General features: G+C 39.3%; 1 protein-coding gene, 1 long non-coding RNA gene and 1 pseudogene across 3 annotated transcripts; 1 reads left to right on the top strand and 2 right to left on the bottom strand.

The window, feature by feature from the left end:
- Positions 1-1407: 1407 nt before the first annotated feature.
- Positions 1408-4183, bottom strand: LOC147868531 (3-ketoacyl-CoA synthase 4 pseudogene; annotated as a pseudogene). The gene is made up of 2 exons (XR_015529859.1): positions 3602-4183; positions 1408-3418 (listed from the first exon to the last, which is right to left on the bottom strand). The product of XR_015529859.1 is annotated as a 3-ketoacyl-CoA synthase 4 pseudogene (transcript).
- Positions 4184-8413: 4230 nt separating this feature from the next.
- On the top strand, positions 8414-14961 carry LOC147868530 (protein NRT1/ PTR FAMILY 8.1-like). The gene is made up of 6 exons (XM_087320389.1): positions 8414-8593; positions 8742-8980; positions 11847-12213; positions 12479-12696; positions 12938-13512; positions 13759-14961. The coding sequence occupies exons 3-6, from the start codon at positions 11877-11879 to the stop codon at positions 14744-14746; spliced, it is 2118 nt and encodes a 705-aa protein (XP_087176515.1). The 5' UTR covers positions 8414-8593; positions 8742-8980; positions 11847-11876; the 3' UTR covers positions 14747-14961.
- LOC147868529 (uncharacterized) lies at positions 12851-16026 on the bottom strand. The gene is made up of 2 exons (XR_015529856.1): positions 15905-16026; positions 12851-14690 (listed from the first exon to the last, which is right to left on the bottom strand). It is a non-coding gene; the product is annotated as an uncharacterized LOC147868529 (long non-coding RNA).
- Positions 16027-16756: the final 730 nt, after the last annotated feature.

Below are 16756 nucleotides of genomic sequence, written 5' to 3'. Positions count from 1 at the left end.
TTTTGCTTTCCTTCTGACAATGTTCAAATGCTTGCTTTTTCTTTTTCGAGTTCAAGCAAACTATGCCTCCTTTTCTCAATACAATTACATCACATTAGTATTGCAGTTTACACCAGAACCGTGGCATGATGCAAGGCTTCATCAGTCACTTTTTAGCTTACCCGAAAAGGTATCCGAAGTTTTGTCAGTCAATTTTCAGTTCATTCAAAATGCAACTGAAATCTGGCAAAGCACTAGGATTGAAAACAATCTCATGCAATGACAGAAATGGACTTGAGGAGAACTGAAAATCGCATGGTGTAGGTAGCTTGGTTTAATCTTTAATTTGTATAATTCCCCTCCCCCCAACCAACAATTGAAAGTGAATCAGCCCACCCACCAACAAAACATAGACATGCAGGAGAAGTGATGTATGTGGATCTCAGAGATTCAACACAGGTTGGTATGCAGCATAAATGCAACATAAAGCATTGGTAGCTTGTTAAGATTGGGAGTCCAAAAGAGCTTTTGCATCAACCCAACAGAATTAATGGAGCCACCTACCTACCTCATCAACAATGTTGGCCATCCGCTTCCTTGCAGACTAGTTTGCGTAAAAGTCGGAAAAACAGCCCATTATCAAAATCTCATCTAACCACAACAGAGAAGATTATTCGAATTGCACTCCATCTCATGGTGATCCATCAATGCATCTCAATAGCCAGTAACTACATATATATCCATCTAATTACTGGTACAACTATCGACACACACACATATACAGAAATACAGGGTTCATTTCCTTCGGTCACACAATATTGAAGAATTATTGAATGCAATAAAATTAATTCTGTTGAAAGTTTTTTAAACATGTATGTATGTTCTCACCAAGACGCCGCCCATGAAAGGATCAAATCAAAGTAAATTACAACTACCCATAAACATCTAACAACAACCTGCCTTTTTATGTAGAGGAAAATTAACAGACTAGCAGAACACTAATATGATATAACAATGGCCGAGTCTGAAAATTTGTTCTCTGCGTGCAATATTCATTCACTCATTCACAGAGTGGACATGAATAATCCTGAATACCAGAGGTTCAGAACAAGCCCAAGGTTAATAATTCAATAAATCAAATGGAAATTACAACGAGATTTTTAACAGATTTGCAGAAAAGATAAAAAGGGTGAGTGGGTGGGTGATTAATTACGGCAATACACAAAGATTGGAGATTATATTTAGCCACTGATGAGTGGAGAGCCATGATGATGATGACAATGACGATGATGCCAATGAGAGACGATTATGTTAATTACGAAATGGACATTGTAGTTGCAACCATCAGATTCTTATTGATCTAGAAGCAAACACTGATTAAATGAAGAAATAGATATTTAGTTTCTTTGTACTTTTATAGCCCAAAGATAAAGAAATATAATAAGAGATAACTGTGAAAGATTGAAGGTTTGTATCAACGTGTAAAAAAAAAAACGTGAGGTAAGTAATAGAATAGAGGAAATTGAGAGGATTTCTGTGAAACATAAGGGAAATAGGGCAGAAAATAAAGCTGTGCTCCGAGAGAACGGAAGAAAGGGAGGGAAATTTTGAGCACTGCCAAAATAATAGGTACCAGCAGCAGTTGCCCCCGGATTAAATCAATAATGAAGAATCGCTTACTTAGAAGAAAAAGATATGAGAGTGAAGGTGGAGATGGAGATGGAGATGATGAACTTACATAACAGCGGGGACGAAATTATTGATTTATCGAACCAAAAAAGAAGCCCAGTTTACTTTAGTTGTCATCGAGCTCAGGGCAACTGTCGGGGACATGGAGAGGGTACGAGAGGAGGCAATCGCGCCACGGGTTGTGGACGGTGCACTTGGAGTCCCACAGGGATTGCCAGACGGCGCTGAAGCACTTGAATCCCGAGCCGAGGCCGACCTGCCAGAGGCGGTCGCCCCTCTTCACCTTCTGCATAGCCTCAGCATACGCCATCTCGTACCACACCGAGGTGGACGACGTGTTGCCGAAGCGGTGCAGGGTCATTCTCGAGGCCTCCGTCATCGCCTCGGTGAGCCTCAGGTTCTTCTCCATCTCCTGGATCACCGCCTTCCCGCCTGCGTGGATGCAGAAGTGGTCGAAGGCCCTCTTGAAGTTGGGCTGGTATGGCTTGCACTGCACCCCGAACACAGCCCTCGCCACGTAGTTCCCCGCGTACCTCGCCAGCTCCGACACGGGCAGCACGAATGGAGCCATGGCCGTCATGTTCTTGGTCAGGGCCGCCCCTGCCACCTGCATGAGCTCCTTGGACAGGGAGACCCCCACCCTACCGTGCTCATCCTCTCCATGGGTTATGCAAGAGAAGGAGCGATCGTCGGCTGCAGTGTTGGTCCTGGTCGTGTGGAGAAGCCTGTACTTGGCCCTCCTCCTGTCGGATACCCTGTTGGACAGGAGAATGGCTGCTCCTCCCGTCCGGAATAGACAATTCGCGATCAGCATTGACTTCTTGCCCCCCATGTAATCCCTCCCTGACATGTTCTCGGAGCTCACGATGAGCGCATACGTCTCTCTGTTCACAGACAGAAGGTGCTTCACCATGTCCACCGACAGCAGAGACGCCGCGCATCCCATGCCGGAGATGTTGAAGGACTTGATGTCAGATCGCATCTTGTATTTGTTGATCACCATAGCTGAGAGAGACGGAGAAGGATAGAAGAGGCAACAGTTGAGGACCAAGATCCCGATCTGAGAGGGAAGGACTGCGGTCTTGCTGAACAGCTCGTCCAGCATGGTGAAGAAGACCGTCTCTGATTCGTGGCGAGAGAAAGACATGCCTTGGCTGCAGGGAATGTAGTGATAGGATGGAGGGAGCGCCGTCAGCTGAGACAGGCCAGAGTGCTGAATGATCTTCTTCTGGAAGTCTCGATTGCTTTCGGACATGCCGTTGAGAGCAGAATGCTCTAGGAACGTGGCATATGAAACCCTCCATAGATCCGGAGGCCTGAAACAAGCATAATCCAGAAGATAAACCTGCTTCGATTGCCATCTCTTCATCAACAACGCCCACACGAGCACACAGGCTACAAGGACGAAGGCCGCCATGGCCACACCTAGATACTGCTCCTCGTTTCTGTAAAAGGCATTAGGACCGAATAGGAAAGACTTCACCTTTTCTGCATCAGTACTGAAGAAGAGGTCATTGGCGCTGCTTGCGGCAGAAGAGTAGAGGGAGCGAAGGAGGGGAGGTATGCCATGGGTATGAAAGACAGAATCTCCTTCTGCCATGACCAAAAAAAGAACGACTTGTGGTAGAAACGTGTTACAGAAAAGTAGAATGAACTTGCATGTGGATCTTCAGAACAAGAAGAGAATGACCAGTAGAGGATGAAGATGGTCGGATGAAACAGAATCAATAGTAGATTGCTTCTGTCGTTGCTGTAGAAAAAAAAGGACATCGTCACAGAAGGATGATTTTTATTTTATACTTGAAGAAGCAGAGAAACAAAGAAAAAAGCATGGGAAACCTAGAAACAGTAGTAATGGTTATGGTTGCAAGTGTCATATGAAGGTAGAAAATGGAACTAACTTTGCAGAAAAAGGGAGAAGAAGAAGGATTACCTGTGGGTGATAGTCGATGGGATAGGTAGGAAATAGCGCAACCAGATGACGAACCAGGAGGTCGATATGCTTGAAGAAGAAGTAGAAGAAGAAGAAGAAGAAAGGAATCGGAGGACCTGTGCAATAATCAGCAACGGTTGCAGAAGAAGTAGTAAATGGCGATGGCGGATGGAGGTGAGGGCAAGGCGGAGGAATTGAATGAATAGAAAAGACTGAGATAGAGATGGAGACAGGGACAGAGACAGAGAGGGAAGGGGGTGTAACGAGCAACGGACTAGAGTAAATATAGCGTGTACAGTAGTACTACCGCAACTGATCGAGCAGCCATGGCTACACAACAGTCAATATGACTTAGACCAGTACGTCCTTGTCTGAGCAGTTAGGCTCTAACTCTAACGAAGAAAATCTTCTTCCCCCCTTCTTCCTTTCTTCTCCTTCCCCCTTCTTCTTCTTCTTCTTCTTCTTCTTCTTCTTCTTCTTCTTTCCTCTCTGCTGCTACCTCCCTCCCTTAGGTCTTCCTTCCTCTGTCTGTCTGTCTGTCTATATGGTTTTCCTTTTAGGGTTTAGCAGAGACAGAGACAGAGACAGATACATACATACATATTGAGATGGGGGAAGATTCAATAGGGGAGGGAGAGGCTGTTTTCTTTTCTGTACTACTATATATAATTAATACATAGTCTATTTATTTAGTTAGTTCCTTTTCCGTGTATGTATTATATAAATTACACTTTTTCTTTCCCCTGCCCTGTTTTTCTAATAATGAATCAACACACACACACACAACAATAACTCAAACCCAAAAAGCAAAGTTTTTTGGGGGTTTGTTTTATTGAAAAGAGGTGAGGGAGACATGTAACATGACCTCTCTCTATTCCATCTCCGTGTATATATTGTATCAGTATGTATGTATGTATGTATGTATGTATGTATGTATGTATGTATGTATCATGTATGTATTTATTGCACATGAAATGAATGGTGTTGGTGTAGTGGTGATGATGAGACCCATTGATCTCTACACCTAATCAATCTATCTACCCCTTATCATCTTAGGTGGCCATGGCAAAAAGTAAGGATGGGTTGATGCCAATGGGGCCCCTCCTTCCTTTTTGCCCATCCACCTAACCACCCTCTCTCTCTCTCTCTCTCTCTCTCTCTCTCTCTCTCTCTCTCTCTCTCTCTCTCTCTCTCTCTCTCTCTATGCATGCATGCATGCCCCACCCCCATCATGATCACCCATGACATGCATCTAGCATCATCCATCCTCGATCCATCCATCATATGCATTTACGAACGGGTCATCCGTATCCTACCCCCCCCCCCCCCCCCCCCACCTCCCCCCTCAGTGTTTCCCTACTGTCATTAGCCTAACTTGCTCCATGAAACATAGCCCACACACTGTGTGATCGTGTATTGTTATCTTGTGACGTGTCTTTGCACATTCATTGATGATGCTTGTCCATGCACATGCATATCCTTCGACATGCATGTCCATAAGGATCCTTATTTATGGCATCCACAAAGTATATATACATCCTCGGGTCCGGACGTGTCTAATCATCTGTTGTCATCGCAGCTTAAACACAATCTCACCATACTATATTCTGCTCAAATTGGTGAACAATACGCCCGCCATTCATCTACCCCCCTATTCATTATTCATTGTGTGGCAAATGACAAACCGCCTACCTACATAACCCATGTTTCATGAATACGATGCCCTTTCACCACCATTTATGTCAAGTAGATTCTTGGTGGCAATAGGATACAATCATTGCAATAAATTATAAAAACTTAAAGTCGAATCATTGCCCTTCCTTCCCTTGAGTATACCTCTTTATCAACAAATGAAAAAGGAGGTGAGATAAGTTACAATTCTTAAAGATGTTTAAGAATTTGTGGGTGAGAATTATAAGAAGTTATTCCCTAACTCAACACATTATTGTTCCCTAACTTACAATTTAACATGAACCTATTTGACTGGGATATGAATCTCGTATGCTCATTGAGTCTCTTACCCACTAAGAGGGGGGTAAGGGGAGTGTATGCTTATAGGTAAAAAAGTGTGTACAATGGTGTTTGCCATTTGGCCAATCCTTGGAAGTAACATGTGTGTCATTCATTCCCTTATGTATTTTAGTGTTTGTGCTTAAATTTTTCTTTGAATGGTATGAATTTACCTCAATGGTACATATATCATGGATACAATAGAGCCCTACAAGAAACATTTTTTCTATAACCAACTACAACAAACTCTAAGAACTGATTATTACACCCTGTAATAAGAAACGTAATATACATAACACACAATTTTGCATATAGTTTTATGATCATATCCTTGGGCTCGCCCATCCTCATTGATGTTCACAGGTGCAACCATATGCCTTCAAGGTCCATCTATGAATGCCTCTTTTAATAGGTGAGCATTATTCAACCATAATCCATGAAGTATGCATCTCTATTATATTTTTGTCATTATGCGTTGACAACGATTTATCCAATATAAACAAGTATCATCACATAATATTTTATACAAGTTGCTCTTACATCTTTCAAAGGGGATTTCATTCTTTGGAGTAAAGGTAATATTTCTTTATGCATCTTCTTATGAACTATTGTTTTAAAAATGATCATTTCTGCATTTACAAATGGTGCAACTTTATATGTTTAAGTTGTACTTAAAATTTTCAAATTTTATATGGTTGTATGTGAGAATGGGGCTATAAGGCTCACAAAACAAGAACTCGAGCTAACAAACGATCCAATGATGCATGTCTTCTTATACATATATATGATAAAGGTTATCATATGCCTAGTTTGAGAACAGTTATTGCCCATGATGCACATTGGTTAGTATCTTACCAATAACAATGTATATTTTCAAATTTGAGTACTAGAAGGGAGGATGGTCAATGTTGATGAGTCATGGGCAATCTATGTTGTGGGTATTGAATATCCAAAAACATTACAAATCACAATAGCTCTTTTCTGGACATAATATATGCCTTGCAGCCTTTGTATTGGAAACAATGACAATGACAATGTTTCTCAAAAGTTACGAGTCATTGGTTTATATTTTCCTTCCCACCTTTGTTTGTTGGAAGTGTTGTACAACTATCATACCTGCTTGATTGCCATGACTAAATCCTTATGGATACGTATTATAGCAAAAGCACATTGTACAAAGCATTGCCATTATATATTATTAAAGAGCATTTCATTCTTGATCATTCTTGCACATGTTTTTTAGTAGATTTACAAAAACAATTTATTAAAAACCTAATATTTAAATATATTACGCATTATTCTATTGAATCTCCAACATGCGCTCGATGATTTACTCATTATAAAACTTGACACATTTTTTGTTTAAGATCATGCACATTGACAATTTGTGGTTGAAAAATGACTTTACAATATTGAATTTGATGCCATTTCTACAATGCAATGACTTACAATTCAAATGAAATCACACATATCTTGTTATTAATCAAACAAACAACCTCCAAGAGGGCATTTCTTCTTCATTAGCCTTGTGCCAATTGATGACTTTGTAATCTCTCATGGAGCTCTTTGAAAAGGTATTGGAAACTTAGGTGTATGATGGGAAACATCTAAATTTAGCCCTCCCTCCCCCAATAAGCAATGCCACCTCTTGTGAGTTTTCGGGTAAAGCTAAAATCAACTTCTGCTTTTCTTGAGATACATAATCGAAGATAGAAGCTAGAGGTTGGGGAAATTACCAAAAAAACGCATAGGTCAGGTCTATGTAGTACAAGTTTGAAATTTATTGCTTGGTTATTTTCACGATTACTCACAATAGGCTAGGTCGACCAACATTCAATTCCTAATCGCATGAAAATTAAGATTGTAAATGATATTATTAGCTTTAAACATAAATTGGAGTTGATGAAGTCCACTTTTTTCACAACAATTAAAAAATATGTTATTGCAAATCGCAAGACTTAATAATTATTGTTCCTTAACAAGAAAGTCGGAGCACGGACAATGTAAATGTAAAAAGTGGGCATGCCCATGATTGGCAAAATCATAAGCATAAGTTGTTTGTTTTCTGTCTAGTTTAAAGCTCAACGGCATGTTCAATCTTTAGTATCGTGCCATTAAAAGCTCTACTTTGACGATATATATATATATAGGTGAATCATGTAAGCAAGCCAATATACTATTATGATTCATGAGATATACACAAGTATGATAAATTTTCTCTTCAAAGTTAGGGGGGACAATAATATAGCATACTTGTGTCTCTCTAATGGTAATTTTATTCCTTTGGAGCAATTCTCCTACTTCCATTGGGTTTATATGTGAAAATTTTAGATATCGGTCAAGCTTGTGTAGTTTGGTCCATGTCTAAAACGTTATCAGATGCCTTGCCATCTAACAATATCGAGCACATAGAGCAAAATCGGATCCCCTTCCCACAACTCTTATATCAACACAAACATTATCCGATGCCTTGCCATATGACAATATCAAAAGTGCGTAGCCCAAAAGCAATTCCCGTTCCCACAAGTCTTATATCAATGTAAAAACTCTTTTCTCCTCGGTATCGTGTCCTATAGTGAGTGAACATCACAAGTTTCCTTCACATGAGACGTCTTGCGATTCCACACCTGAGGTGGTAGGGCGTTAGAGCAAAAAGGCATAAAAAAGGGGGGGTTAAAAGGGCAACGCTCTAGATATAGATAGAAGAAGGGGGGGGGGGGGGGGGGGGGGGCTCCGTTTCTGTCTGTACTCACAGCTTAATACTAAATGTATGTATAATGTATGTATATAGATGGCATCTATGTCTAAATATAGACATGAAGGCGAAGGGGCATTCGCGCCCCCTCACTCTACTCAATTCATCGATCTCCATTTCCATTTCATCTTCTCTCAACCATAACAATACAGGCAAGACAGGGGTGCCCCCCCCCCCCGCCGCCTTCTTACGCCACCATGGTCACATCATCACCTCGCCCTTTCAATGTATGTATATTCCACCATTTCTTCTTCTTCTTGGTAAGCACAAATATGCATTCTTCCCCTGTAGTCAATGAATGAATGCAAGCATTTTGTGTTTATTTGTTTGTGTTTTAGACTTGATCTTAACCTTTTCTCTTCTCTCCCCTCACAGTACTCCCATTGGAGCATGTATCGGGGATCGGGCGTGGGAATCATCTAGCCCGCAAATAAACTCCAGGCTCGAATGCTTTGCTTGTTGCAGCAAAATTGATTGCGGTGTCGCGCTATTGTAAATCGTCACTCAATATTACAATCCGTGCTTGGCAATCAGGGGCCTCTTCCCGGAACAATATTCCAAGAAAACTCAACTTGCAGCAGTCGAGCCAAAGCTTGTGGGAGGATCTGGAGCTAGTAGGCCTATCATCTTACTTTGTGGCTTGTGAATATCTGTTCATTGACATGTTCTGTTACACATATAGTTAATGCATGCACGAGTCAAATTTATTTGTAGAGTCACAAGCTGTTTGGGAATTGAATTGATGGGAAAAACATTAATTTCCTGACTCAAGGCAATATACAGTCTCTATAAAGGAATCACAGTTCCTTAGCTTACAAAATAACTAGGAGCATCATTGTTGGTGCGACATGACTCTGAGAACCCCACAATGTAGTTGGCGACTAGGAAGGGGCAAAATTTACATATGAGTAAGTATGAATCCCCTTGCAATACATATACATAGCTCGCGACCCTTAGACTGGGAGGGGCTTATCATATTATCTGTGAATAAATGCTGAAGACTCGCAACCAAGTAATATCGAGATCAAAGTTGGGAGTCTTGGGCAAATAAAAACTTCACCATCATATCCAAGCTCTTTATGAACCCTAAGTGAGCAAGTTGCATTATCTGTCTACCATGGACAGTGCTGTCGTAACAAATTTTCTATCTTGGCCTATTTCGTGTATACAGAAAATTGAGGCGCCACATTGCATTAATGTATGCATGCTAAACCCCTATTTTTATGCGTTTCTAATTTAGGGTTGTGTCGATTTGGCACAAGCATGTGCCATTCTGAATCACATTTTTGTGTGACTTATTAATAGGGAAGGAAGGGGTTGTGCAATATGAAGATTTGGGACTTTGGAGTTACAAATTCATATGTGTATTTAAATGTGCAATATTCACTTCATGAACATAACAATTATCATTACCATTGTAGTTACATTTGTTTTCCATACTCCTTTACTTAGCATAATCTTTACGTCAATTGTGTACTAATCTTCTTTGGTCCATCGTCGCACTTCAATTGATACCTGACCAACATAGTAGAGTCAAATAGGTTGTTTTATTTTATATATCAATAAATGCATGAGTAATCATTTATTATTCTTTGTGTATTTCTCTGAATCCATTTAGGGTTGTTGAACTATTTGTATTTAGGGCTTCAATCGCAAATATTCATCTCCTTGCTTTCACCAAATCTTACATGCATACCTTTCCCTACTAGCTCCACATCTATTACACATTTGTACCTGCTTCCCTTTGAAAAGCTACTTTTCACACCATATGAAATTCTCTTTCCCTGTTAACCTTTTTAGAAATTCAAAACAGAAGAGAAGATGTTATAAAGGAGCTCCTGATATGACGAAAGGACCATACTGGAATGGTTTTGTTTTTCATGCATTATTGACGTTGACATTTTTGTTAGATGACTAGGACATCTTGTTTGGGCTATGGTTCAAGGGAATCTTAGATGTGAGCTCACAATAGTGTGAGTGCAACATGACAGCCAATACCCAATAAATCAAACTATGGGCATACAATTGTTTAAAAGATACATGAATCTTATTGACTCATTTGGTTTGGTATTAGAACATGCTTAGGGTTATATGTGTCCTCGTAACTAGTAAGTAGTCAGTGTTAGGGTATCATTATTGAGAATTTGTTGGCATAGTGAGTTTAGATCCCCCCCATGTCTGATGGCATGTTGAAAGCTATATTTTGTAATATCTTTATTTCTTCTCTCCTTTAGTGATATTGACATGTCTGATGGCACTGTGTTAGATATTTGGTTTAGGCATTCCTGTTGTTGGAGCTAAACGATTTTGCATGGTCACATCATATTAAGTTGCTTGATTCTGCATATTTCATATGCATTTACAGACTTGTATGGATCAAAATGTTTAGTGTTATAAAATATTCATAGATCTACCCTTGATTAGGGTGCATATCTTCGATGATCCCTTGATGGTAGACCATTTTGATTTTTGCCACCAAGATAGGGAGCATGTTTTCTCTTGTTTGTTAATATAGCAAGATGCCATCTTAATATCTATAGACGCCCTTGGTCTTGGAAAGGGGCCTTTGGGGTTAACCTCAATGGAATTTGACAAATACTGAGAATGCAATGGGGAAACATAGCTCGTTAGTTAGGTTTCTAGCATTGTTATAGATTTATGTCCCTAGTTCTCCCTCTTTATTTCCTAGATGTCCTTCCCAACCATTACATCTATTTCCCAACCCTTTATCTTCACTGGAATGATTTTGTATATTTCCATTCTCTTTTTTTTTGTATTTTGTTAATGTATAATACTTTTGGACAATTACTTATGCAATCACTTGTGTAGCCATACAATTGAAACTTAGCTTCATTGTACATCAACATCTTAAGTGTGCTTCAATCATAGTGTGCAAGATACTTGGGTAAAAGTACTTGGAGACATTGGTGTTCATTAACATGTGGGTTTAGTACAGAGACAGAGAGAAATAAAGGCATTTAGGTTATTATGTTTTGCAACTTTGGGCATCATCAACTGGGATCTTCTTCTCCTTTTAGTGGGCTTTCCCTCAAGAGCTAGAAACTCATCTTAAGTATTGGGCTGTAAGGTGATGCTTGATTACCCTCAGCATTGGGGTTTATGGTAAGTTTTCGGGTCTATGGAGTATGAGAAATCAGTTTTTGTTTGATGGTCTTCATGGAGTACCAGAACTGGTACGTGGATTGAAAGGAAAATTAATTGGGTTGCCCTGGTAAGCAAGTTTTGTAGACACGTTGTCCGCAATGGAGTTGCCTTATACCAATGAGTCTTATAGAAGCTTGAAGTTTGTACCATAACATAAAGACCTTCACTATTGTGGCTGGGTCAAAAAAAGGAGTCATATATATATATATATATATATATATACTTTTGGGTGTTATCTTAATTTACATGCTATTTTATGAATTAAAAAAAGGGAGGGAACAACTTCAATATAAAATGTTAAATGATATGATGCAGGTATATGTTTGAAAAACTCAAACTAAGTCGATGGATGATAAAGAGAACATAGATCCTGGCCTAGTTGTCTCGCAAGCCATTGATCTTCCTTCTCCTGTGGCACCCATAAATAGTAATCTTGATCTACCAGCCCTTGCCACCTTGATCACAATATTGAAGGCTGACATTGATCCACAACTTGTTGCTACGATTAAACCTACGTCGAAACCTACATGCCATATACCTGATACTACCACGACATTTGATCAATTGTATAGTGACGATGCAACATGTGGGGACTCAGTTCAAGACTCTGCATTGGACATGCACGGCAAGCCTGCGTCCAAATCCAAGACTGGCAACTGGAAAGCTTGCTTCCTTATCTTCGGTACAAACAATTGTGAATTTATTTACAGGCAACGAATCATAATTAGGGAATTTGAAATAATATTAATGCCAATGCTCTGAGCTGACAAAGGGAGTTATTGCTACTACTCTGGGAACAAATCATTGTAATTGTGAATTCTATATACACATTTACTGCTACTAGTGTTAGTTACAGCATCATCAGCACCATACTATTTTCTAATTTCTAGATTTATTTGATTATTAATGTAATCCACCTACCACTTTTTTTAACTTGTTTCTTCTAGGGTGTGAAGTTAGTGAGAGAATGGCATTCTATGCCATCTCCTCGAATTTGGCAATTTATTTATCAAGAGAATTGCATGAAGGTATAGCCGAATCAGCAAAGAACGTGAACAATTGGACTGGCACCACCTTTCTTACGCCCCTCATTGGAGCTTTTTTGGCCGATGCCTTCCTTGGCCGCTATTGGACCCTTGCCATTTTCCTCTGCGGATATTTGTTGGTGAGTTGTGTGTAATAAGCACAAGATAATGTGTCATCTTATTATCAGGCTAATTGACACATTATTATATAGTAAATTGGAACTCAATATCAATATCTTTATGTATACACACACAAATGTATTGCCTACGTACATGCAGTTGTAGACATATGTTTTAAAACTCATCCATTTTCAATAGAAAACTACTTCAAATAATCTGAACTAATGATATTAATAATGAATCCTTTTGTTTCCAATGCAGTCACTTGTTTTTGTGACCATGGCAGTTTCATTCCCGTCATTGAAGCCTCCTTCATGTGAAAAGCTTGGTGACAACTCAATTTATTGCCCCCCTGCATCAACAGCACAAGTTGGGTTCTTTTACTTTGCTCTATATTTGATGGCATTGGGAGCAGGGGGCATCAAATCCAATGTCTCTGCTTTTGCTGGTGACCAATTCGATAAGACGGATGCAGTGGAAAGCCGGAGGAAGATCTCATTCTTGAATTGGTGGTTGGTGAGCATTAGTTTTGGGACCATGTTATCAGTGAGCTTGTTTGTGTATGTGGAAGAGAATGTTGGGTGGTCGTGGGGATATGGAGCTGCAACTTTTGTGACAAGCATTGCGTCCCTTCTCTTCTTTGCGGGAACACCTTCTTACCGACATCAAACTCCCGCAGGGAGCCCGTTAACTCGAGTCGCACAAGTTATCGTCGCTGCAATTCGCAAATGGCACATGACCTTACCAGGACACTTGGATATTGGATTTAATCTTTATGAGCCTGAGGGTTTATCATTTTCTCATAAATCTAGGCTTCCACATACCGATGAGTTTGCGTAAGTATTTATGCTCAGATCGAAACTTAAAGATTTGCTCATAGGATATAAAATTTTCTGCAATATTGGGCACTTACCTTCTCTTTGGCAACATGGACTGATGCTCATCAAAGGCAATGTATCTCATGTTGTGTGTAATTGTTCAACAAGCTGCACTGAATGGGATGAGAAGAGTTTGCATATAGCGAAAGGAAAAGAAATTCCGCCCACTTAGGCTATGGCAATTTTCACTATGTACTTCTGCAGGTTTTTGGATAGAGCTGCTGTGATCATACCTAGTGACCAATTACTCGATGGGCTTGGCATGCTGAAGCCGAACCCGTGGAGGTTGTGCCCAGTGACACATGTAGAAGAAGTGAAGTTGCTCATAAGGATGTTGCCGATATGGGTGACAAATCTTGTATTCTCCGCCGTGTTTGCTCAAGTGGGTACCTTGTTCTTGAACCAAGGGACGACAATGGATCGAAGGATGGGCCCCCACTTTGAGATACCTGCAGCATGTTTCCCTTTCTTCATCACACTCACTATCTGCATCTTGCTCCCACTCTACGACAAGTACTTCGTTTCATTTGCCAGGAGGTTCTCAGGAAATGAGAGGGGTCTCACAATCTTACAGAGGATTGGTGTAGGGCAAGCTATCTCCACGATGTCTATTGCAGTGGCGGCCATGGTGGAGATGATGAGGTTGAGAGTTGTGAAGGAGGAAGGATTGCTCGACCAACCCATGGACTCTAGTTTTGTTCCAATCACCATCTTTTGGCTCCTTCCACAATACATTCTCACGGGTGTATGCGAAGTCTTCATATCTGTAGGCCAGCTAGAATTCTTTTATGATCAAGCACCTGATTCCATGAGAAGTGTTGGCGCTGCTCTCTATTTGAGCACCATATCCATTGGTAGCTTCATAAGTGGCCTTCTTGTCACCATCGTGTCTAAAGTGACTCGAGGTGATGGAAGTGAAGGATGGATTGGGAACAACCTCAACAGAAGCCATTTGGACTACTTTTATTGGCTTCTAACAGGAATCAGTGCTGTGAATTGTTTTATGTATGTGATGTGTGCAAGGCGTTACACATATAAATCTGTTAGCGGCTCGAGAAGCTCGTCATCGTCATCGTCTTCGGTAACTTCAGTGTCTTCATCAGAAGAAGACCCTGTGATCATCACTTGTGATGCACCTTTTACATCAAATAAAGCTCTCAGCTACAAGGAGCTTGGTCCATCAGATCAATAAGTGTGTAAATGGTGTAGGAAGACATCGGATTAAATCAAACATAGATATATGTGAAGGGATGCAAAGCAAGAAGCTCCAACTAATTCCAACTTCAACATAAACGAGGTGCGCATCATTCTTAATTTGTACTTATATTAACAATTATTAGTACTACTTGTGAAAGATGGTTTGGACTCTAAAAAAAAACTAAAATCTCTCTATTTTCTAGAGTTCAATTTGAATTGCATTCTTTTGTTGCACACATATGACTTATGTGTACTTAATATCACCTTGTGTGTGATGCATGCATAACATAAAGAATAACTATCATCAAACAAAATTTACAAATGAGTGTGACTAAATTTTCTGGAGCTCTGTAGGGTTGGTTGTCCTTGGTTAACTTATGATGTTTTGGTACCTTTATCTTGGTGAAAATACTATAATCGATTATTAATAATAGAACCAAGATATAAAAGCGAAAGCAAAAAAACATTATATGACTGCAATATGAGTAAGAGGTTAGTTTGCATAAGCATTACATTATTGACATGTTCATGCTATATGCTTGGGAACTCCTTTCTTCTTGTATCTTCAATCTAATATTAGAGAATCAAATCTATGATTTACGGTTGGCTACTTAGTTTTTAATACATTAAAATTATGGATGTATGTTGAATGCACCTTTTTTAATGAGCATGGTTTTGGGAGTATCTATATTGTCTATCATTCAATCGAGCATCTTAATGTACTTCACTCGAAGCTAAATCTTAATAATAATCCCTTTTAATGAGCATGATTGGGATTATCTTTTTCTTGCCGCTCTTCTGATTGTTAGATCAAGATTCTTAATAGCATAGAAACCAAATCATGAAAATCCAGGTATATAATCCAAGAATCGTTATATAATGGAACTTAGCTATTCTAATGCTGTTACATGTATATCTTATGGTTAAGATTGACCTTGTATTCTACAATTTCTATGATGCCTTTTATAGGCCTGGCCCCTCTCTTATGCAAAATCACTAGGAAGTGTCTCAAATAATGAAAACTTGTATTTATTTTGTAAATGCAATAAGACCCATAATTGATTCTCATTGTTTGAATGTTGATTATAAAAAATCCTTAAACATTAGATTAGTTGCAAGTAGAACTATAATTGATAATATTATGTTTTCTTACCTCTTGAGTTTGCTTTAGGCTGTCGTAATGTCTGATTTCAAATTAAGTAAAAAGTTTGCTCAAACAATTCACAGAGACATTGATGGCTCATGAGCCATGTATAAAAGAGAGATACAAAACAAAGAGAGTTTGCTATATATATTTTGCTACGCTATTGCAATATCTTTATAGGGTTAATCAATATTCAAACCACTACTTGAAGTTGGTGGTTACATAGATTCAGATAAACATGAAGGCCAAGTATCTTCATATATTATAGCAGGATGTGCACTACTTGAATTCACTTTTCTACTTCTATATATTTGGATAGCTTTGATGTACATGAAAGCTTAAATTTATATTGCCAATGAAAAATAATCAATCTTATCATGATTCATCTATCGCCAATTATTGAATAGGGGCCCAAGAATTATACATTGCAACTACTAATTGCCAAATATAGTGAAATCCATGAGGTATATGAAACTTGGTGCACTAAAATAATGTTTTGCATTGTTACCAAGCCAAGTCTTGCTATATGATTCAACTCAAATTGAGATTTTCATTTCCATATTGATGAAATAGTGATGAAGATGGAAACATCTTGGTTGGTAGAGATTTATATCTTTTTCGCATTTGGATGGTTGCCATTGAGTAGCAGAGCTTGAGCACTTGAACAATTTGTTCTTGTTAGTAACATGCCACCTTGAAGCCACAATCCTTCTCTACAAAATAACAAATTATATGTTAAAGGACAAGTTCAAATACACATACATGTAATGAATTTAAATCTTCAAGCAACCAAGCGATCCTCCAAATTTGGAAGGGATGCCCATTGCAAGCACTCTATGTGTAGATATGCCTACACCAAAT

The sequence above is a fragment of the Azolla caroliniana genome, unplaced genomic scaffold (assembly GCF_043228905.1).
Source record: "Azolla caroliniana isolate FFs.n. ecotype wild unplaced genomic scaffold, voAzoCaro1.0.p SCAF_1, whole genome shotgun sequence".
Taxonomy (NCBI): domain Eukaryota; kingdom Viridiplantae; phylum Streptophyta; class Polypodiopsida; order Salviniales; family Salviniaceae; genus Azolla; species Azolla caroliniana.
This window is presented reverse-complemented; position numbering and strand designations above follow the sequence as displayed.

Excerpts from the sequence above, each read along its gene's own strand:
- LOC147868530 (XM_087320389.1), top strand. The coding sequence starts at position 11,877 with ATGGATGATAAAGAGAACATAGATCCTGGCCTAGTTGTCTCGCAAGCC. Across the intron at positions 12,214-12,478 it reads AGCTTGCTTCCTTATCTTCG|GGTGTGAAGTTAGTGAGAGA; the intron begins GTACAAACAATT and ends TGTTTCTTCTAG. Across the intron at positions 13,513-13,758 it reads CCACATACCGATGAGTTTGC|GTTTTTGGATAGAGCTGCTG; the intron begins GTAAGTATTTAT and ends GTACTTCTGCAG.